The sequence below is a fragment of the Coturnix japonica genome, chromosome 4 (genome assembly GCF_054131305.1).
Source record: "Coturnix japonica strain WE chromosome 4, WE-NBRP24, whole genome shotgun sequence".
In the NCBI taxonomy this organism is placed as follows: domain Eukaryota; kingdom Metazoa; phylum Chordata; class Aves; order Galliformes; family Phasianidae; genus Coturnix; species Coturnix japonica.
Genome location: NC_140666.1, coordinates 37,458,741 through 37,483,384, shown reverse-complemented (window position 1 = coordinate 37,483,384; position 24,644 = coordinate 37,458,741). Strand labels below are relative to the sequence as shown.

The 24,644-nt window shown below is 35.8% G+C and overlaps 1 protein-coding gene across 8 annotated transcripts in view; it reads left to right on the top strand.

Annotated features, from left to right (window-relative positions):
• IQCM (IQ motif containing M) overlaps positions 1–24,644 on the top strand; it is a 125,642-nt gene that overhangs the window by 9,498 nt on the left and 91,500 nt on the right. For 4 of the 8 annotated variants that reach the window (XR_014945296.1, XR_014945295.1, XM_085544987.1 and 1 more), the window contains exons 1-2: positions 18,311–18,400; positions 19,718–19,780. Coding sequence is in view for 5 of the 8 variants with exons in the window: in XM_085544987.1 (XP_085401113.1) it covers positions 19,766–19,780 (15 nt within the window). In the remaining 3 variants the exon portion in view is untranslated. Of the gene's footprint in view, positions 1–12,350; positions 12,439–16,707; positions 16,789–18,310; positions 18,401–19,717; positions 19,781–24,644 lie in introns of those variants that run through there. The other 4 variants (XM_085544988.1, XM_015861182.3, XM_085544989.1 and 1 more) reach the window with 2 other exon arrangements.

The following is a 24,644-nucleotide window of genomic DNA, read 5'->3' as shown; positions in this document are numbered from 1 at the left end:
TTTGCTAGCCTTTGTCATAGTCTGGGCACCTCCTATTGTCCTATTACAGTTTTCTGGTTTTCTTGCAAAATCAGCAGAGTTCTGCTAATTAAAATGTTGGAGTTCAGTAGATGGAGTTTTTGGATAAGGATATGACAAACAAACAGGGGTATGCCACTGAAATGAATGCAGTGACTCATTTTTCTGAGCTGCTTATGATAATTTAAAAGGCTCTGTAGCAGAAAATCAGTCAAGTAAGGTAGCTCTGGTTGGATGTAAAGGAACTCAGTGTGCCTTCCTCTTGACCCATGTGAGTTCTGATCTGGGGCTAGATGGAAGACAAATGATGCTGCACAATTTAAAACAGCCATCAACTTTCTCTACAAGTTGATGTCAGAAGCAGCAATATGTGTTCTGTTAATGAGATAGTGTCCTTTTCCTGACATTATTCCTTAATGCTTGGGATTTGGATATCATTCTGTTAATGCCCTGGACTATTAGGTCTCCCAAAATTGTTGTAGGATTGTTCTGTCAGACCTTGCCAGATCATATATAGCTATTACCAGGAGCAAATATTGGGGCTGTATTTTCTGGTTTGTTTGGGGGCTTTTGCAGCTTCAAGCTTCCTTTCTTGTATTCCTCCCTTTTTTTCCCACACTGGCTGTTTCAGCTGTTCCCTACTGTTAGCTCTCAGCTGCTTTTGTTTAATTCTTCATTCTCTCACAGAGAAGTGGGAGGCTTGAGATGTCCAGATTTCTACATTTGTCAAAGTCAAGCAACTAAATCTAAGATTTCTGTTTGATCGGCTTGTTTGTTTACTTAAAGCTATGTTTCAAGCTTTTTTGGTTCTGCAGAGAAATGCCTGAAAATACCATTTAAGTCCCAAAGACCTGAAGACAAATAAGAGGATATAGTTCCCTAAAGGACATTGGGCTGTGTCTCATGATTTTGTGCACTTGATCAAGTTCAGTACTGTCACACTTCACTCAGCTGATCTGCAGAAGATGGGAGAGGCTAGAAAGCTCAATGGAGTCACTAAGCTTTTCATAGTACTGGAAGGTCTGCAGACAGCAAACAGTAAACCTGAAGAGTAGTGGAACACTAATTGACACAGATTTTGAAGGGGAATTCATAATATTCTGGTACCTTGCCAAACTGTATAACTGTGACCATAAATCTCAGTAACTTGTGGCAAATGTGCTTTTTTTTTTTTTTTTAAACTTTGATATTTCCCTCCCTATCTTCAGCTTAGGCTCAGAAAGTACTTTGCCTTTTTGTAAAACACTCAGTAGTAGTACATCCAGAGTAGTCAGTAATTACTCTTTTTCTTATATAAAACAAGTCTTTTATTTGGTGTAGAAAGAAAAATAAACTGCATCATAAAGCTTTCCATTGCATGCCATGCTACTAGAAGACATCTGCAAAGCTTCCCCCCCCCCCCCCTTTTCCCCTTTTGTTTTTCATTTTTCCTTTTTTTCTATGTAAAATTAAAGAGGAAAGTTATAGGCTGATTTTAGCTGTCTTGACTGTAAATGTCATTTTTGTGGGCTCAGATCCCTCTAGTTCAAAGGATGCCATGTTTTTTGGAAATCTCAGCATCTGAACAATAGTGCAAAACTGGAAACAGTGACTTAAATATTCAAAGCTTCCTGCTAAAAATGGAATTACTGGCTAGTCATTTAACTGTGAAGTCTAAATCTTTTGTTTTTTCCTTCAGTTGTAAATCCTGCTCAGGGAAGCACAAGGATACTTCAAGGTTACTCAACCTTACATAAATATATCATTTAGTCTTTATATATTTAGTATGGGTACACCAGAGTTTGAGAACTGCTAACGATTGCTCAAGGCAGCAATAATTGAGGTTACTTGTAGACATACTTTTATGTAAACTAGGTAAATAGTTTTGGAATGGGAAGTGAAAAAGAACTATACTAAAAACTGTCATTCTGCTCTTCCTTAACCTTGCTTTTGTCATGTAATTTAATTAGCATCTAATTGATAAAGCAGTTTGAGTTTCTTATAAAAGTTAGTATAAGTCTTATAAAGTTAGTATAACTTTTTTTTGCTTTTTTTTTTTTTTTTTTTTTAACTTTGGTGTAATTCACAATGAAGCACAGACTGTAAAAAAGCCATTTATAATCTATCAGAGGCATAAAAATAGTTCCTCAGAGACTGCACAGAATCTGCTCACTATACGTTTTTGGCCACAAGCACTGCCAGATATAACAATTACGGTAAAGATGACAAATTTAACAACTACCATGTCTTTCTCCTTCCTACCAAAATACCTCTCTAAGTAAGTTAAAGGAGTTACTTCATACTTCTGTTTATGTCAGGACTCTTCATAGGTTCTCAACATGATTATTTTAAGATAAATATTTTTATAAAATATTTGATGTATAGCCAAGGCAAACTTTAATTCTTTTCATCAGGGAGCTGATATATGCAGAACTTTCCCACTGCAGAAGAAAAATTCTCGATGTCCTTTTGATAATCTGTTGCTTTCCAGGGTTTCCACCAAGTATCCTTATCATTCTGTTTTGTTCATCCTTCTCTGCAGCAAGTAGGTAAGTCAAAGCTCAACTGCTCTGTTTTTGTCTTCAAACAAACAAACAAAAAAACATTTAATGTTTCACAGCCATCTGGATGCAGAATTGAATTTGGAAGGAGGGCAAAAACATCAGTGTACTGCTAAGAAATTTGTAAAGACTGAACAGAAGAAAAGCTAAATATCTTGCAAGCAATACTGACATACAAAAATATGGAAGATGAGCAAAGATAGGCTAATAGAATCTGAATATTGAAAATAATTGGTTACATGTTTTTCTAAACTTGGAAAACATAAAAAATGTTATTTATACTAATGGGGGGTGAGGAAGCTGTATTCCCCAGTTTGAATAATTTGCCTTACTGTGCCTGTCAGATTAGCAAATGGTAAATAAAAAGCATTTTGACAAAAGGTCAAAGAGTCTAATACAAATCTTTTTCCAGGAGTACTTGATGAGGGCAGTAAGTCAGAAGAATTACTTGGTCACTCTCTTTCACAAAGAGCTTTGCTAAAAACCTTTCCAATAGCCAGGTTGTTCTTTCCCATGCTAGTAAAACCTGTTTTCATAATTCCTTGTACTAAAATTATTAACCTCTTTAGTTTTTTTGAGATTTACTGAGCTATAATGTGATTTTGTTCCTGCACCTAGGAAGACTCCCTCTAACATCTTGAGAACTAAGACAGAAATATTAACTTAAAAAGTGATATGCTGCTAAGTTATTGAAATGTCTTTGTATTCTCTATTTGTCATTTATGTCTCTGTCCCTGTCATGGAAGCTGCTGTTGAAATCTTTCAACATCAACACTCTGCCATTTAAAACTTACCCTGCCAGCATGCCATCTGTTTTGATCAGGGAACCACTTTCTACGTGAGCTGACTCCTACACACATTGCACTTTGTGAGAGAAAAATGTATTTGCTGAAAAGTATATAAAAATATAGTAAATCATGCCATCCTTTGAAAAGCAATACTCCTTAACTCTTTTTTCTTTCTTTCTTTCTTTTTTCTTTTTTTTTTTTTTTTAATCTTAAAATTAAATAAGTGTATTTTCTTCACTGTCTCCCATTGTTTTTTTGATTTTTAGACAGAGGAAAAATCATAGTAAAGTGAGTCAAGCCTTCCTTGTAATTGCATTTTTTACCCCTGAAGCTGGTTGCATGTGTTGATATACTTCCAAACAGGGCAGAGATACTGGCCTTTGCAAAATTAACTTTCTATAGAAAGACAAAAATGTTTCTATACAAAGTTAACTTTACATTTAAAAAAAAACTTCTTTTTTATATACTGTGCATGGATTCTTCCAGGCGCAAAAGAGATTAATTTCTCACTTTTCTTGCTTTGTGGATGCAATTGTATTGAACATTATTTACTAATAGTTATGTTTTATTTTTAACATCAGGTACCATTACTGTAGGTGATTAGGATGAGATACTGATGCTGATAATCTAACCCCATCCTTCCTTGATAGGCTTGTCTGGTAGCAGTATATCACATTTTACTGCCTTTCCCAGTCTCAACAGAGCTCTGCTTTGTGGGTGGAGACAAGAGGAGATGAGTACAGAACCATCCCATAGCACGCTCTCAACATCTTGCCTTGTACCCACTGTTTCTTAACCTGTGGCTTGTGCTCCTAAGGAGGTGTGGTAAGCCATATTGATTACTTGCTTGTTCTTCTTTTGGTTCATTATGTGGCACTGAACACAGATTTTGGGAACAGTTCAGTTTCAAAGTTCCTTTCTGTAAATATCTTGTGGTAACAGAGGATTGTGGGCAGGCGAATAAGCACTGAGCAACCACATTAAATGGTAGTGGAAATGGTAGTTACTACTTTGTGGTACGGAAGGCCTGATTGCTAGCTTTTGGACCTTTTTAACTGACTTTTTAACTGACTTAGCGAGAAAGGAGAGAAAATATTTGTGAAACTAAGGAGTATTCATTTATATCTAATGGGCTTCAAAGACTATGCAAAGATGCTGCTTTATTCTTTCAACCCATCATTGAACCTTGCTAACTTTGAAAACTAAGTAAGGACCTCTAGAAATATCAGATGCAATTTCTTGCCTGTGTCAATTAATTGTTTCCATGAAGTTATCAGATTCAATCTTATTATTTCTTGGTTTGAGGGTTGTACTTTTCCAATGACAAGAATATTGTTTACAGTTTTGAGTCTGTCTTTTCTTGGCCAATTTGTGACCAACTGTTTGTTTTTGAGCCAGCTAAACACTCTCCTCTAACTTGGATAGTTCTTTTTTACTGTCTGTAACTTGCCCTGTAATGCAGTAACGGAGATCACATGCCATTGTTTCACTGGTCTAAAATAAAACATGTTCCCCTGCTTTCTTGTCATTGAAGTCACTACTGGTGTAGAGTATCTTCTTTGCAAACTCAGCTGCAATCTTACTTATCCATTTTAAGGAATAACAAATCAGTACAGGAAAATTGGATGTTTTAGAGCAATGAGAAGTGCTGTGAAGGCCATCAGGTCAGTCCTCAGGCCACTCTTTACCTAAAGGAAAAACAAAACAGAACAAAAAGATATAATGTACCCTACCCCCATCCCACAGATTTCCCCTGATTAGTTTCATAGAATATTATCTTGCAATGTATTGGGTTTTTTTAATAATTTGTTCTGGTACTGCACTAAAATTCCTAATAGAGTGCTGATGAGACAGATGAAGTTCCATCCACAGAAATACAAATGCTTTTTAGATACCCTCTGAAGAGTGGCTTAACATTAGGAAAATTGTGAGGCAAGCTGTTAGTGAATTATTGTCAAGGTCAGAGAATGCACATTTGTTTTTTCTGGTAGTTGTATCATTATCAGGCTCTTATGATATATCCACTTGTACTGAAAATATAGCTAACTTACCTCAGTGAATTTGATTTATTAACATTGCAACTGACAAGGTTGCCTGTTTGTTAGTGCTTATTTTATATTTGAATAGCTTTCAGCACATAAATTTGAGGAATTGCCTGAAGACTTTAGCTGTTCCATATTTCATAGAGAAAACTGGACCAGGAGAGTGCTGCTCTTGATATTTCTATTTTGACACTGTTCACTTTTTATAAATTAATATGATGCCTGTATACAGATACAGGTGTGCCCAATGAGTAGAATTTCTTACAAACTGTAAAACTTAAATGTTGAAGCTCATTAGCTTTATCCTCAGTGAAGTCTAAGTAACGTAATCTTGCCATATATTTTTTTTTAAACCTTCAGTGCATATCATAAATATATTCTTTTTAAGAAATAAATAATACATTAATTTCAAAAGAGATTAACTAATTAGATGAGTTTTTCCAGATTAATCTTAAGTAAAAGACTGAGTGGAGAAGGAATACTTGAGTGAGTATACAGTGCAAGATGGAGCTCTCAGATGGGGCCGGGAATGAAGCCTTCAAGTTTCTTATTGACTTCAGTGATGTTACATCAGGCAGAGGAGCACGGCTTAATTACAGCCAATATTAGCTCATCTTCCCAGAAGGGTTTACTTTTAAGTAAACACAATTGTATTAAGAGCCAAAGAAAGAAAAAGCAGAACTAATTACTTGCCCCTAACATCTTGTAACATCTTGTAATGTTCCTTTAACATGTCTCTATTCTTCCAGGTCTTCTTTTTCCCTGTGAGGAAGTACTTCATTTAACTAACTTTATACCTTTGTAATGGTGTAAGGCATCACATGTATAGCTCCACTTCTACAGATATCAATTTGTTCTGATTTTCTAGGGGTTATGAAGGAGGCCGCTTGGAAGTAAAATCCATGTAGATTGTGTGATGGGAGGGAAGAAAGGTTAGATTTCTTTAGGATACTATGTCATCATGTTGACACTTAGGACTCCCAACCTCCAGACTGTCGTCTCAATTTGTTCCCCCCCAGTGACTGCGTTTCTAAGAATACTGAAGAAGGCAGACAGAAAGAGTCCTCTCCTGCTCTCTGCTTTAATGAATATATATTTCCTAATAGAAAGTGAAGGTTGCGTTTTAATGTCAACAATAGGAGTGACGCTGATGATCATAACGCTAAGCATCATTTTCCAGCCATGCAGTGACTTGGCTGCAGTCAGGATGGGGAGCATCTGGTTGAAGCGAATCATGGAAAATCTGAGTTGATGTTGTTCAGGTAGTTCAAGAATTTGCCAGTTTATAACATCACTTACTGCTGAAGTCATTTTTACTCAGATTATTAACACCAGCATTGATATTATCTGGACTGCTCCTTCCTTCCAGCCAGTCACAACTAATAATTTTTATAATGCCATTTTTGGGGAGAAGCAATCAGAAGGCTTCAGTTTTTTACTGGTATAAACCGGGCAGTTGTTAGCTGGAGGCTTCATTGTGAACATCCATGTATCTACTGCAGAAATCACATGGTGTGTATGTAGTGCCAAACTGAGTTGAATGTAAAAGCACAGTGCTTTTTTTTTTCTCAGCAACTATGAACACCAAGAGCATTTGATCTCATAGCTCTTTTCTCTTAATACACTGGGCCAAATTCAGAAGTTGAGCTTTTGTGCTTATGGGCTCCTGTTAGATAAACGAGCAGTAACTGTAAAGCTACCTCTTTGTATGACTCTCATAGACGAGCTGTATTCTAGTGGGACAATAGAATAGCTAATATCAGTAGAGAAGCTTATGTTTGTAGGAAGTAACACCCAAAAAGTCAAAGAGAGATTCACTGGTGAAACGCTAGGCACCAAGCAAACTGGGTTTGCTGAAGTATTTCTTGCTGGGAAAAGAACAACTTGAAAAAATATTCTGCCCCTGAACCCATTAATAGTTCTTCAACTGGAGACTGTTGAATTGGTCTATATGCAGAGCTTAGCTCTAATTTTCACAGTTATTTTAATTACAATATATCCACTGTGTACTTAGCACTATTTAATACATAATGTGTTCGATATATTTTATATGTAATTGAAATTCTGTGAAATTAAACTGTAACAATATAAATAATCTTCCAGGATGAAAAGTAGGTTAAGATAACCAAATTTCATGCTTTAAACATTGAGATAAATATTCCTTAGTGTATTAAAATACTGTATTTTAGGCTGTTAATCTTTTCATTGAATAATAAATATGAGCTTCCCTTTTATGTAATTAATGCAATCCATATAATTCAGTAGAGAAATGAAATGTTGAATCATACATAGAAAGTAGCTGTGAGTATTCCATTACCAAACTTAATTCAATCATTTCCACAGACTTATGGAAAATGTTATTCACCTCTTGGGGAAAACTTTTGGCAGTGAAATGTAGTTTTGCTTGGCATACATTTTGAATTGCTTGAATCTTTGGTAGTTATTCTCTTTTGAGAGGGGAGAGCATTGCAGAAAGGTTGGTTCAAAACAATAGTTAGTTAGGAACAATATTTTGTATCTTCAAAGCCATGTTATTAATAACATTAAATAAATGATCCTTAATATTATTTCAGAAATATTTTTACTTTGTTATAAAACCTGCATTCTAATATCATTGTTTGGAATCCATAGCCAAGACTGTCGATTTCCTCAGCATTTCAGGGGATCATGCATTTTATTTCACAGGTTGTTGCCATGTTTTCACACAAATGTTCTTGTGGTGTAGAGTAAGGATTATGCACTCGATGCCCAGTGAAGCTTTTCAAACGATACCTGACATCCAACAGCATAGCTATAGATAGACATTTGATTTTTATTATTTATTTTACAAAGAAAACCTGTTAGAAGAGACATGGAAGAAAATAAACATTTCTTCCCTGTTTTAACATTCGCTGTAGTAAGAAAAATGGTTACTAAAGATGACAGAGTTAGACTTGATTAGACATGATTTGGATTTTGTAAGTAAAGCCCTAAAGATTAGTTGGACATAGTTCTTTTTATTAAAATGTTTTTGTTTGTTAATACTATGGGAGCCTATATCTGGCATCCTTGGACAACCTGGAAAATTAGGGACTTTGATTTATTACTACAGCCTATACTCAAGGTGATATAGAACTCCATCGCAGTTTTAAATAATCTAGGTTGGCTTCTGCTGGCTGGGTAGCAGCAGCAGCAGAATGCAGTGCGGACAGCAAAAATGTGCTCAGGGAGACTGGTAAATATAGCAGTCTTCCCTGAGCTTTGCTCTCTTACAGCTACTCAGTACTGAAGCCAGTTTGTGTAATGCTGACTTGGATATATTGGTGCTACTTGTGATCATGCCTAGTGTATGTGTATTCCAAGGGAATCTGATGTGTGTGTTCTCCAGAGAAAAGACATTACAAGATCAGGCCCTAATTATTTTATAATTGTGCAAGGCTTTAATTATAAGACCTTAATGACTATCCTCATTTAAAACACCTTGGGGACGTTGACTTAAATAAAATGCTGTTGCTGAATTATTTTCTTTCCTATAAGTCTGAGCACTTTCTCTTTCTTTCTCTCACAGGAATCTGTGGCTCCTAGCAAATACTGGAATGAGCAAAGTAATTAAGAGATTGTGAGTTCAGGTTTTCTGATTATCCTTACAACTGCTCAACTGGTAGGCACAGGGTACTCAGTTTTCAAAGCATTCACAGTGTGTTCAAGTTCTTATATTCACTGAGCTCAAATATTCAATGTATGTATGCTGTACATAAATACAGCAAAAAGAGTTGAAATGTATTTTACCATCAGCTGCTTCAAAACTGGAGAGAGAGAGAGAGGGCAGGAAATACTAATAATAATTTGATCAAGATCATCAGTCACGGATAATTAACATCAGGTTTCAATAGATCTGTATGCAAAGCACAGTCCTCTTTTATCCAGGTGTTATAAAAAACATCAATGTTGCACTTTAGTCTTTTTTTTGTCCTGGACTTGGACAATTATTGGCTCTTCAAATATGAATTCCTAAAATTCCAGCACTATTTGGTTTTAGATTGCAAAGTATATCAGTCATTGATATGAATGTTCAAATAACTGTGGTCAGAAAACACAGTTTTAATTTCTGTCTGAAGTGCTGACTTTCCTCTTACTTTTTGCTCTTCTCTCAAGTATAATCCTTTTTTTCTTTCCAAAAGATTTTTGTAACATTGATCTTAACAGAATATCCTTGACAAGTGAAAGTTAGATACATCTCTCCTATTAGGAGTTATCATAGCTAGTAAAAACAAGAAAGTCTTTTATATCCCCAAAAGCCATCTCAGTCCATAGAGTAGCATTGCTGCTTTCAAGCACTGAAAATCGCACAGCTTCTGAATCCCAGATTAAAAAAATATTGTTGTATGTAATATATGAATTTAGCAGCACAGACATCTTTGCATCTTCTCTGTGTTTTGTGTAGGATGCCCTTTAGACAGCTTTCAGCTATGTTTTTGTTGCATACTCAGTGCCTAACTTTAAAGGCTTTACTGTTCTCAGAACTTAGAAGCTTTGCAAATAAGACAGTAATGATTTACTTGGGTTTGTATGATGATGAAAATGTAAATGTTGTGGTTTAACCCAGTAGGTGGCTATGTACAACACATTTCTTTGCTCGCTCCCTGCCTTCCCAGTGGGATGGGGGAGAGAACTGAAAAAAACGAAGTAGATCTCGTGGGTTGCAGAGCTTACTGAAATTAGAATAGATTGCAGGATCAGCTTTTCATCTGTGCTCCAATTAGAAGCTAATCAGTGAGACAAGATCATCTTTTGTTTGGTGGAAGCACAGAAAGGATATCAGACTTGACCTTGTGACTTTCAACACATTTCATCCTCGTACTACTCTTATAACATGACTGATACGGTAATTCCAACTCAAAACCAACCATAAACAAAATACAAAAAGACTTTTAAAGAAGAATCATGAACATCCTACATATTGGAGATGGGATCTTCTGCCACAGATAAGAATAAAAATCTTATGTTTGTACTTCTGACACCTATGAATGCTTAGTCAGGCCTAGCCTTGACATCCCAGAGTCCTGTGTTTTAGGAGGAAAGTCTTGCAGCTTCAGTTACTATTAAGCTTTATAAAAAAATTAAATGAAATTTAGGTGAACTCCTAAAGAAGGATGTTATTGTGCAACAAAGTTTCAATGAAAGTTCATCCTTTTGAGCAACTGATTCTCACAATCATCTTTATTTGAGGTATAAAATGAGGAGGGATCCCCATTGTCAATATCAGAAAAACAATGATTAGTGATTACCATAATAAATGATAATTGAGTAATTTATGGTTAAACTAGCTGGAAAGCTTTGTCGTACTGTTTTAAACCTGAAATAGATATTTCTGTATCTAATGTAAAAAATACCCATGAAGTGAGCTTTGATGCAAAGTCCATGCTTGTGCCAACATCAGCTTCTTATCAGGAGACTAATCTCTTCAGAAGAGGGGTAGGCATCAGAACATGACAAAAATCTTTGTAAACTGGATTTTTGTTAGAATCAAACCACTTCTTTTCTGTGAGATCGAAACTTGAGGTAGGAATGTAGAAGGGAAGATTCTAGACAGGATCTAAGGCTTCTGCAATTGTTTACCATGGAGGAAATAAATTTGAGTTGTAAGGATCCAGCAAGATGAAGCAGCCACTGATCTGCATTTTCAATTTAATTTTGGTTTCCTAACACATAATCTTTTCAATTCTAGTTTCTCATGTTTTGGCTTAGTTTAGAGACAGATCTTCCTGTGCATGTGTCTGTGTGGGGGTGTACGTATATGTGTATGTACATGTCTGTATGTGTATATTTGAGACTTGAAAAATGTAAAGCCTGGATCCAAAAACCATTCATGTTAATATCTTTTGGCTTTATATCCATTATTATTTGGAATGTGATTAAATCTCATTTGCTTCACTGGGCCCAAAGCATGTGTTTTAAGTCAAGCAAGTGCTTAAATATTTTCCTCAAATAAGGACACTTTCCTGAATAAGAAATTAAAGTGAATGCAGTCAATGTGCACAGCAAACATCTTTTTCCATATCATTCTTCAGATCCTTTCTGACATCTGAGCTTTTGTTAATATATTTATCATTTTAGTAGATGTAGAAAGGAGTACTGGTTCACAAGGACTGAACTTTGTAGTTTTTGTATAGTTAAAGCATATCACATTATTCTTAGAATAAACTTGAGGGCTGCAGTAATAGCAAAGGAATAGAGAAATATTCTTTAAAGTGAACTGTCATCTCATCACTGATCAATGAATTCATTAATTTCTATGAGTGAATGAGATCTGTTTCAGAAGCATAATTGTCTGTCTTTTGGTTTCTGAGGAAATCTTTTGTTTGTCACCTGTACAGTCATACATAAAAAGTTAAAGCTTATGTAGAGCAAACTCAGAAAAAGAAAACGTATCATTTTAAAGGCAGTAAGTTTTTGCCCTATTAGTAGTTGCATAAATGGTTGTTAAAGATTATATTCATATTTGTCTGCAGTTAGCAGTGGCAGACAGTTTTAAAATGAAGGACAATATTTGTGGGGTGAAAAATGAGATGTTTTCAGTAGCCAATTTTAATGTCCTAATATTTTTGTGATCATGATCCTAAAACAATTGGTCATGCATTGACAATTTATTAATGTTGTAGTGATAATATAAAAATAATCTGATAAATATCTTCTGAATCTCAGTTTCAGTTAAGAAAACAGAGTTGCATTCTTGGAGTCTCTGTAACTAAGTCTCTCAGAAATAGCTGTCCAGTGAATCTCAGTTTGTGTCTATGTAAAGAATTCTAGTTTGCAGCTTAGAAAACAAACAAAACAATTGAGAAGTGACTGCAGTTTACATCTACACATTAAATGGAGGTTTGGAATTTCAATTGTCTCAATTTTGTCCTGTTTTTATTTCAGAATGTATCTTGTTGGTTTTCAGCATGATCACTTGTGTAATCTAATTCTCTCCTTCACAGTCATGTCTGGGAATGGTGATGGAATACTTCATGATATGCTGCTGCCTCAGTCACCTTAACCATCTCCAGATCTCAGAGTAGGGGAAAGGTAGGATATCCTGAAGAATGCAAGCTGCCTTTTAGGAGTTGAAACAATGATGAATGATGATACTCCTTTTAAGAGTGCCCATTTGCTTTGAAATCCAGTTCAAACGCCTGACATAAATTTTGAGAGCAATTAGAACCACAGCAGTGCTTTCATTTTTACATTTTCTCTTTAAGTTTGGCATTTACCCAATTTGCCTGATAGCTGGCATTTTGACATGTATGTGTGCTCAAGTGTTTTTAAATCTGTTTAATGCACAGAGTGCAAAATGTAGCTCCTGTACCTTTCAGCAATTGCAGGACACTTACTTCTGGCATGAGATGAATAGAAAAAGACAAAAAGACAACTTATGTAAGGAGATACTGTGGGGTTTTTGATATCTTTATAAAAGCATCTGTAATGATCCTCCTTGAAACTTTTTGGAAGTGCTGCAGCATGTAGTGACAACAGATGAATGAAACATGATATTTTTGGTATTTCTGCCAAGGTGAAAGGATTTCATTTTATTTTAAAGGACATTAAAATAGAGCAGTCTGCTGGTCACTTTGTTCAGTGAACCACCGAACTTGCTAAATTATCTCCTTCAGTATCTTGATAAAAGTTTAAGGCTGTTTCATAAACATAGATGTTAACTATTTGCTCAGATAGAAAAGCAGAGTTCTGTGTGACACCTGTGCAAATAATAGGCTTTTACCCCAGGGATGAGTGAGTCTGCTTGGGCTGTCTTTACAGTAGGTGGAGTAAATGGGCTTCTTCTGAAGGCAAGCTCAGCCTCCCTGTGGAGGAGGCTACATCTCTGCATTTACTGGAGGGGTCACCTAGGAGATTTGCCTCAGGTGAACCTTTGCTGTTTGGAACCCCTTGCAAAAATGACAAACAGCTGCATGATGGATTGCATTCTTGCCACGATGTGCAAGGCTCTGGCAGCCATTAGTTCCATTACTACTTTTGCTGATTATTTTCCACTGCAATGGCGTGTTGCTGTTTTCTATTTATATTCTGCTCATTTCACTGGAGCACAAGGTTATACCCAGCACGTTCTGCAAGAGCATTATTTGTGGAGATATTAGGGGTAGCATTTGATGCTAATTAGAAATGTGCAGATAGTGGTAGTTCTGGAGCCGACTAAGTCAGTAGAAAGGTTTCAGTTTAGTTCTATGTATTTTGGACAACAAAAATGACATTCTGTGTATTTTGAACAACAAACAAACCGGTGGTTCTGCAATTGCACTTTGAAAAGCACTGATCATATTTCATTGTCTATGAACGTAAAAATTAAAGACAATTCAGAGTTTCAAAGACAGGTGTTACAGTATATGTGAAATGTATTAACTCTAATTTTTTATAGTTGTTTGCTATTATATGACTGTAATTTATTGTGCCTGCAGCAACCCGAGGACATGCTGGAAAATGAGATGATTCATTTCAAGTGTTTTATCCTAGTGAGCAAAATTTTAATCAGTCAGTTTTCTAATCCGAGCTGTTATTGGCACACTCTGTAAACTTGGCAAGGTCGCAGAAGGACTCCTTTGCAAACACAGGCTTGCATCTCAGCTAAATGTGTTTTAATTTAGCTATGTTATAGAATTCTTAAGCAGCGCCGTATAAAGGTGCTTTGATGAGTTATGCTGAAGGTAATCTAATAACAAATTATGATTTATATTAGAGTTCTTTTGAGCTAGAGTTGCTATTTCCTATGCAATTTTTTTCTTACAGTTTCACCTTAAAAAAGCTCTAATCTGGCATAAAAGAAAATAACAGAAAAACAAAACAAGCAGAGAAAAAATGAGCAATGAAAAATACACTAACTACTGTCTTTTTGTCACTTTTATGAATTCTTTACTACATTGTACACTGAATACACTGAATATCATACCATGCAATAACAGCAACTGTATTATCACTTTACTGTCTCTCCTGCATCTTGTTTGTTTTTATCAAGGATATGCTACTTTTGAGGATGTAGATGTTAGTTCAGAAATAGTTAAGTATATCAAATGAGTAGTGCTCTTGTAGAAAATATTCCAATTCACTTAAGTGTTAGGTAGTAAATATAATAAGAATGGATAATTAAGAAAATTTTACTCCATATGTGAGATATGCCCCAATATTAAATGTGATGAATAAGATCAAACAATATTGACAGCTGATGGAACACCTAGCTGACTTCTGAAAATGTGACACAGACTCCTATGGTGTGTTAAAAATTTTTTGAACAGAGATAAAACTGAAAAATACAGGGTCTTCAGAATAATAGAATGATACACTTCATGACTGAGTAGTGTGATGAAATATGTTCCATGCTACATTTTTGACAGAGGGACTCAGTTTCTTTGCAATGTGAATGTGAATTTTCCCTCAGTTATCAGAAAGCAAGTTGCATCTCAGATTAACAAAACAAAAATTGAAAAGCAAAACGAACCCTCCAAACAAAATCAACAGGACATGCAAAATGGTGGATATCAGCAAATTATAAAAGAAGGAAAAAGGAGCCACAAGGCATAAAATGGAATTTTTAAAAGACACACAACTGTTTAGTAAAGTATTATATCAGGCTAATATCTAAGCACATTGCTGCAGAACATGAGTGGACTAGTGGTCTTTTCCAATCTTAACAATTCTATGATTCTAGGTAAATTACTAGTGGGAAGGAAAGAATGATTTGCAGACATTTTAATACATAAGTATGTTCACAAAATATATGCAATGCCTAAGTATATACTCAAGTGTAACCACAGAAAATGAGGATTAAAAAAATTACTTGTATCATCCATGCTGCAGGCCTTTCCAATTTTATTTTATTTATTTTATAAATGTTATCAGTATATAAATTGAAACATCTTCAGCTTTGAATATTTTCCTATGATAAGCTCCTTTTCTATTCTCTAATTTTCAGAAGTTTTAAAAATACTGCTCTTAAGGCCTGTACTGACTTTTGGTACCGCATCATGCACACTACCACTGCAGTCTGTTGTGTTCACTTTGTCAACCTCCTTTTCAAACAAGGTGGCAAACTCTGATTGCAGACTGCCCCATGCCAACAGTGCTACTTTACTTCTGTAAAAGTGACAAAACCTGGCAAGTAGGCAAGAGCCATTAAGAAAACTGTGGAATGTATCACAATTAAGATGCCAGCAATGCTGACCCTATATGAATGATTATTCAAACAGTAATTTTTTAAAGACAGATATTGATGGCTACCTAGAATTATGCTGGCCAGTGTTCCCATTTTCTCATTTTGCTATTGTGGCACCCACCCAATCAGAAATTATCATCTTGCTATTATTTTCTGAGATCATTTGACCAATAAACCTGTGGAAAACGGTACAAAATACAGTGAGAGTCATTAATAACTACTACCTTTTATGATGTATTAGATTCTTAAACCCTGTACTGGACTTCAATATCTGCAGCACAAATTTCTGAGGATATCTCAAATGCAAAAATTCTTGTACACAGGGGAAGCTAATGAGAATCTAACAGCTTGGGAATTAGTGTCTTATAGTAGAAATGGCTTCATTCTAAGAGGGAATGCAGAAGTTGTGAAAAATTAGGGAGACAAATTCAAAAATGAATGGGAGCCACAAATTCGTACGGCACATTGGCAACTACATGGAGAAATGGTGATCTCCTATCTTTCAATGCTCTTTCTCTGTATTGGTGCTTTAGTTTGAAATAAATTTTGCACCAGATTTTGGAGATGTTGCAACCATTGATGGAGAAATGACTTTCTCTGTTTGTTATCTGTGTAAGCAGCACTAGGATGAATACTCAGGTATGGACAGGGCCCTGGTGTTAGCTCTGGTGGCCTATTTGAGACTGTGGTGGTGTGACTGGTAATGATTTAACTGCTCTTTCCTGCCAACACAGGCATTTCTGCCAGCTGCCCTGGGGGAGAAGCTGCCCTGACTGTGGCTGCAGGTGGGCTGGTCTTGGCCATGGGGCAGGCCTGGCTGCCCCTAGTTAACCTTGTACTCTTCAGGCACTCTGATTTCCATGTAGCACTCCATGCAGGCATGGGAGGTGTTGTGGGGCGATGCTATAAAGACTCTGAGGGTTGAGAGAGCCAAACTTGATGCGCTGCAGTCCCTCCTGCAAGCAGCAGGGCTGGAAACGAAACAGGTCCAGCTACTTGCAATCAGTTCACTCTGAGAAGCAAGGTGAACGGATGCAAGTACAAATCACCTGTATGACACAGGAGGGTTGATTGTGATGGTGGCACAGGGCTGCATCCATCCATGTGGCACAATGAGGAAGGCTGTAAAGCCATGGGATGGCCGCTGTGCTGGGATTGGCTGGGCCTCAGGTGGCAGGTGGTGGGACAGTTGGTAGCAGGGTGTCAGTTGGTGTGAGGTGAGTAACTGCATTGAGGAGATGTATACGTGTATCTAGATGTATAGAGGGGAGTGAGTGTATGGCTGTGTGGTGCTGAGCTGCCGCTGGGTCAAACCATACTGCCTTTAAATGTAAAATCCCACACAACTGCTTAGAGGTGACTGTAGCAGAGTGCATGCACTTCTTTGAAGGCCCTGCTTAAGTACTTCCACAAAACAACAGCACACGGCACCATGTTCTGCAAATGCATGAAGAGATTGACTTTTCCTAGCTCGTTTTGACCTGGTATCTTTTTCCTGTCTGAAAAATCCCTGCCATTTGTGTGTGTGTGTGTGTGTGTGTGTGTGTGTGTGTGTGTGTGTGTGTCTTTTTTTTTCCCTGAAGAGTTTTTCAGAAGTTGACGTATTAGGTTCTGACAACTAAAACAAATCACTGAGCCATTTTAATAAATACTGTATTGTCATGTATTTGCAATCTGATTTAGCTGGTGATTCATCAGTTTAGCTTTCAATATACATAATACTGATATGATTTAGTAGATCATAAATTTGATTCAAAGGATGTATTAGATTTGGTAGGTCCTGACTTCAGCTCAGCATAGGATGACTTTATCTGTCTTATGAGGATATATGTGATTTCTAAAAAGAATGTATCTCTTGCTGAAAAATACTCCACTGAAAAGGGAAGAAAATAATTTATTGCAAGGGTTGAAACATTCATTTCAGGAACCTGAGTACAGAAATTACCCACATTTATATAAGAATTTCACAGCAAATCAATATATTGTGCGTGTCTTCACATTCCAAATACTGAATGTATTATTTTGACCATCATAACTTCGCTGCATGTACTGCTGAGTTCTAAACTGAAAAGCACTTTGCTCTGTAGAATTGAAAAATCAATTTAGCATAAGGTGATCTCATTAAATTCTATTTATCCAAGATTACAACAATCTAGTAGGAGATGGAGAGTGAAAGTAATTGTTCTTTTATTAATTCAAGTAACTTGTTAGAAGAAAAACCACTGATGAAGAGGCTGTTAGTTCTTGACTTCTTATAACTTAAATCTTCCAGGACCTACTCTAGGAGGTTCTGGTTTCATTGATGTGCTTGATATCATAAGCAACTATTGCCATACCTTGCTCAAGACGCAGCATCAAGATGAAGTAAAAGGTTAGCATGATGTATTAGTATATTTCAGTATACATTTCTATAGGAAAGTTAACATTTTTGACATGTTCTGTTTTTGTGCAGTCTTGCCAACTGCTGATGTAATAACAGAATTTAGACAGCCCTTTATTTTAGAAATGTAGTACAGCACTTCAAAGATACAGTGCAGTCCCCCATGACATCATAAAAGCTACCTCAGAAGCCAGATCTTAGGCTGCTCTGTGTGTGAAGGTTCTTTTGGTGATTCCTATGGGTGCTAAGTCACTGCATCCTTTTTACATGCAAGATTGCAGTATTTCCAGCTGCAGGCAAGAAGATAAAAGGGAAACTCACTACAAGGAGGTCTGGATTTTGGCATGATAAAGCAACATCTATGTAATGAAGATGCCCTTGGATTTGAATTTTCTCCCTGATTTTTCAGATTTCACATCTGTGGTTTTGATTTTTATCTTCCTTTATTGGTAAGCTATCAGGTTGCAGAATACTGCAGTATACAATACAGGACATTTAAAATGCTCATTAAATGCAACTGACTATTGCTTCAACTTGCAGCTACAATTGTTAGCTTACTCAGTTCACAAATGTTCAGTTGCATCTGACAATTCTTATCTCCACTCCAGTGATTCAGTTAATATATCTGCTGAAGTGCAGTCATGCAGTCTCTCAAGGATTTTATTCGTTAAACTTCTAATAAACTAAAAAATCCCAAACTCACTAGTAGACTCTCACACGAAATCCATATATATATATATATGCACATATATATAACCATTTACTCAGATTTTATGCAGTAAGTAAATGATATATTTCTTTATTTTGTGCAGAATAGTGGTGGCAGGAGGATTAAAAACTAACAGGAAGCTGCTGGTTTATAGATGTTAGCAAAAAATATGCAAGAATATTTGAAACAGATCAAGTCCATATTTTCTGTGTCCCAAATCCCATACTACCTTGGACTTGCATTCTACCTCTTTGTAGATCCATCTCTTTTGACTGTGTTCCCTTCTAGACGTACACAGCCTTTCAGGAGGCAGAAGCTGTACATTGATTGATGTCAGATGTTCTAGTTACTTTGATCTTTCTCTTGCATTTTTTATTTGGTGAAAAATTTTGACAATCTGTGCTTACTCTCTTCTCACGCGTACCCTCTGAGTAACAACCTGGTAAGTGGCCCAGTGAGTGAGATGTAGAGAGAAAGCCTAAAAAGATGGGTAAAATGAAATACTAATTTAGAGGTATCTTTTTATTGTTACTTTTGCTATTTTTTATTTTATTTTACTGAGATCTTGGGCTAAAAACTGTTCTGCTATCTTGCAGGTGTAAAATTTCTGTATGTAAAATGCCACTGCTAAAAAATTTCTATTTTGCTGTATAAGTCCATGTCACTGTTTTATGAGGCTATATGAAACATCAATGACTTTGACTAATATACATTATCTATTGTGCTTTCTAAAGTTTTTGCTGCCAAAGTACTATTTCAGTGATGATTGAGATCAAGGACAAAATTCCAGTGGTGAAAGTCCCTTGGCTTCAGCCCTCAGATGTAGTATAGATCCTCTAAAGGAAATAAATCTTTGAAATATTTTTGCTAGTTATTAATGTTTCAGGCTTTAATCTTGTTTGGTTTGAGATGCAGAGAGAAAATACGTTAAGTGAAATTGTTTTGGAATAATTCTATGTGAAAAATTTGCAATGATTAAACCTGTGGGGGTGGGGGGGAAGAGGGGAGAGGAAGGAAGAAAAGGTATTATTTTTAATCCTTTCTGAATCCTTTCCAGAACTACAAAGACGTTTTTGTGCTGCTTCAGTGTTTCACTTTCACAAAAATGAACTCAAGAAAGGTAACTTTTCTGATTTTTTGAACATCTTGTAGAGTTTACTGTTTTGATAAAAGTGGTGTTTTTGTTTTGTTTTGTTTTGGTTTTTTTGCTATAAATGATGGAGAAAAGTAAAGAATCAAAATAAACTTGCATATAGAGAAATTTATAGACTTTACTCAGTTTTGTACTTGAGCACACCCATCAGAGCAATGATATCTTTAAATGGTGTTGGGCTAAAGGAAAAAATCAGCAAGTGGTGTAAGATGATTCAGAATGAGTTGTTGTGTATTGTGATTTCATAGATACATCTTGGTTTGTAGAGGATTGATCCTAAATGTTTCACTTTGCTAGAGGACAGATTCTGCAGTAGAGGCTGGAATGGTTACTGAAGTCACTCTTTTGACCAAAAATAGTTGCATTGGCACAGTTTTTATTTAGATTATTTAGATTATAAGTTATCCATGTGCCCCTGGCTATGAAGAGCAAGCAAATTGTAGTTAACAATTTGTACAGCCAATAACAAAATATTTAGTAGTTTCCTTGCGTGGAGGTGTAAAGTAGCTAGACTATGGGGGACTTATTTTCCTTAAGATTTTCTATCTTCTAGATCATCCACGCCATGGTGAAAGGAGTATGGATTTAAATATTTCTTGGGATTATCTGTAAATCTCAAGTTTTTTCTTATTGAAAGTTTCATTTGCTGCAGAGTTTAGATGAACAGAGTAATTAAAATAATTAAGCAATACTGTATCTAAATATTGGGGTTTTGGTGTGAAGATAATTTTGCACCTCTGAGTATTGAAAATTCCAGTGTTGCAAGGTTCTGAGTATGATTGTTTCGGTATGATGGTTTCGGAAGTTCTGCTTTGAAAAGTGAAACTGCATGTATTCAGAGCTCCTACTAAAATCTCTCCAAGCTTTATTTTTACTTCAGTATTTTTATTACCTTTGCTTTGCTTTCCCCCCTCCCCCCCTTTCTCAGCCATATCTCTATTTATATTTGATATGTACTCTTCCCATGATGATCTTTTTCTGGTAATGTGTCTTGTTACTAACAGGTTTCTATCACGGCTGTATCCGTGGTGGCTGAGGAACCTGCTCAGTTGTGATGTTTTCATGCAGTACTGCATTTTATCGTACATTTTCCTTTCAACAGATACATGTACCTGTTGATGGAGAAAAAAGCCACCCTAACTCTCAAAACAGGATTTACCTCCTGGTACTTGTTTTGAACAGTTATTTATTCTGAGATTACTTGGGGACTGATGGCTGTAGGTAAATGTGCCAAAGCACTTCAAAGTGAAACAGAAAAGTAAAGTAGATCAATTGGAATCTAGAGATAACAGGAGGGATGTAGAGGTTCCTGAATCCTCAGGAACAAGGAATAAGTGACATGGGATTCTGAAGGCCTGAGGCTCCTCTAAAAATATATTATCAGAAAAAGGATAGCACCCCATGGGGTATGCATTCAACTAACTCTGTTTTACTATCTATGTTATCAATGATACTGTCATAACAAGGGAGTTTCAGTTATTCCTTTGGAAGTTATAGTACTCTTTCTAAATGTAAATTTATTTATTTGCTTGTTACTAGTCATATCCCATAAATGAAGACAGGCTTTTGACAATGAAACTTTTGATACCCATTCATTTTTATTTTTGGAAGGAAACCACTTAATCCAGCTGACTTGAATGGTATTTCATGTTCACTAGCTATTTATTTATTTATTTATTTATTGACATGCTGTATTTTTGTGCTGTTTTTCTCTCCAGCAAGCCCAGATACTTGGAGCTGATCCTATAGTTTTCTCTTTCTTAGCTTTTAACATTTGCTGTTATGAGTCAACCTGATATTTTTATTTCCCAAGAGTCTAATAGAGTAATACCATTTTGGGATTGATCTGCAGCTTTGCAGAGTGTAGCATTGCCATGAGGTCATTGATACTTTATTTTTGTTTTGTAATGGGCTCAGAATACTGTCCTTTGTGGTGCACCCCTGGGGGAGAAAAAATAAAAAAACCAAATACAAATCATTTTGAAAAATAACTTTGGTAAACATCTTTATTTTATATATATATATATATATATATATATATTTATTTATTTATATGTAAATACTAGTTAGCAAAGCATTCCGTATAAACTATAGTAAGTTGATTTTGTATATTTGGAAAAGCTTGAAAAAAAAAAAAAAAAAAAAAAAGCCAAAGCAGTGCAGACTCAAGTCAGGTGTGCTATGAGTGAAGATCAGGAGTACTGATAACATTATAAGAGCTATAGAATGCTTTGCAGCAGCTCTGTTGTTCATATCCCCACTCATATATGCATAAGATGATGAAATCAAGCTCAACTCTTGAGCTTTAAAAATAAAGAGCTCTATTTTGTCTGCCCTGCTCTGATTCTCGTTTCAGAGAATTAGTCAAAGCATAGGTTCTTTGCTAATGAGCTCAACCTCAGCCAGTTAGCCAAGGAACTTTTAAAAGGAAGTAGATTCAGTTTGCAAGACACTTAACCCACCTACTACCACTAACTCATGCTGATCTTATAGGAGCTGTTTTTGTCCAGTTAGTGTCTTTTATCTCTGTGAGAAAAGCTCCTGTCCTGTAAGGGTGTATTCGCTTTTAATCATTGCACTTCTCTACTACCCAATAAAATGAAGACTGGGACTTGTCCTCTGTCCCTGTAGTCAAATAGCACCATCATACCACGCCCACCTGCCTGGGCACTTGGCTTCAGTTTCCTCTGAACCTGTATTGATCCAAAGTCAAACTAAGAGGGACAGTCCAACTCAAGCACCAAAGTCTTCCTGTCTGTGATTTGTACTATTCCAAACAGCATTCTCCCAGATAAATTAGCACAACTCATCCTTAAAGATGGAGTTTGATCTTGGACCACTATTTACTTGTTTGTAAGCACAGAGACCTTTATAGACATTCCTCTGGCTCTAAAGTGTATGTTGCGCACTCAAAAAAGTACCTAGTACTGAACTTCTCAGCCTTGATTGTCTGTAATGCAGCATTAGCAAGGAGTGATAATAAGGAATTATTTAATTTATTTATTTAAAATAAAGCCAGGAGAAGACTCTTAGGGTTGTATTTTGGAGTGGTATTATTCAACTTCCAATCAGCTGACTTGTGGTAGTTCTTAGAGCTTCTTAAGGTGATCTAGAGAATGACTTTCAAATCTGAAAACCTTGTGTGCATGAACCACTGAAGCACAATCTCAGATATCTTCATTAAAAAAGAGGAAAAGGATCATAATATTGCAGTAATTAGTATTTTAAGAATAAGTGTTGTAAATGAATATAAAAGCTAAATAGTTTGAATAATTTTTCCTGAGTGTGCCAGCTAACTCAAATACAAGATGGTGCTTTTATTCAAATCCATCATCCGCTCATTAGTTGAGTAACTACATAATTCTAACTGTCGGCCCAGAGGCAGGATCAGCTGTAGCTATGCTGCTCTTCTATATGCTTACGAAAACTCCAGCAATGGTGGTGTTCAGTAGGTTTCTGTGACAGCACTCGAAGATTATTCCTTGCTGTTTAATGAATGTACTAGGGAGCAAAGACAGAATGAGTTTAGGTTGGCAATAACATTTTGGAGTTAAAGAGTGCACAGTGAATTTATAAGGAATTGCAGATCCATTTGTCAGAGGCATCCTAGAAGAAGGCCTTGCTTATTGCATCTGCTCACCTTAAAATTCTCTTTTGGCTGAATACAGCTACTTCAGCATTGGCTTTTGCAATAATCATACTGGGAACTCCAGGGTCATTTTGAAAAAGTATTTTCAGTGACTGGAATTAAGAGATTTCAATAACAAGAAGTTTCACTACCAAGAAATTACCCTGCAGTGACAGTATCAAACTTTTCTACTTCCTGTGGTGCATTCAGAGGTCAGCTGCATTGCATTGAGAATACAGTAGTGTGTCTGATAGAATAATAGGAAAACTGCAACCTTATAAATCGTCACAAAAGAGGTAAAAATTGATGTCTTAAGAAAATGGGATTACTTTTTTGCTCAGATATAAGGATAAGAGAACAGGTTATATTTCTGGACATCTTTGAGAAAAGAGAGTAAAAGCCCTGCAGGATCTGCAATCACATAAAGTAGTGTTTTCGTTGGAATTGCCTCAGTGTGATAGGTTGAAGGTGAACTATTTCTGCATTCTCTATCACATTTAGAAAAATTGTTTTCACCTGTGCTATAATTCTAAGATTATTTTTAAGTGGAAAAACCCATAAAGCTATAAATTTGGGAACAAGAATATTGATGAAAACCTTATCTTCAAATACTACAGTAATTCATATTTAGGAGGAAAATGCTCATGCCATACATTTAAATACCTTGCTAAAATCCTCTTTGCTCTTTTGTTTCTCTCCTGTTTGCTTCCTACAAGATATCTATCATGGAACCTACTGCCAAGGAATTACATATATAAATATATTTATATTTACATATTTGTAGGTCACTTCATGTATTTTTTCTTTGCAGCAGAAATTATGATTAATATTATTATTATTTATTTCAATAAACAAAAATCTATTTTGCAAAATGAATTCAGCATAATCTCAAATATGTTCCTGTGGCTTAGTATTTCATATTGCTTGCTATTTCAGAGAATCGTTTAAAAAATATGTTATTTGGAAACATCACATAGAATACTTCAGCCATATAATAAACAACATTCGAAACTTTGTAACTTAGGAAGATGCTAAAGGCTGTAGAAATTAGAAGTATTTCTAGATGATTAGACAATGTGCAAAAAAAAAAAAAAAAAAAAATTGTCCTTACGTAATTATGAATGTCCTAGGAATGACTAAATCAAGTTGGAGAAATTTGAATATATGTATATGAATGTTTCTTTTAATTTCTGTCACTCGCTT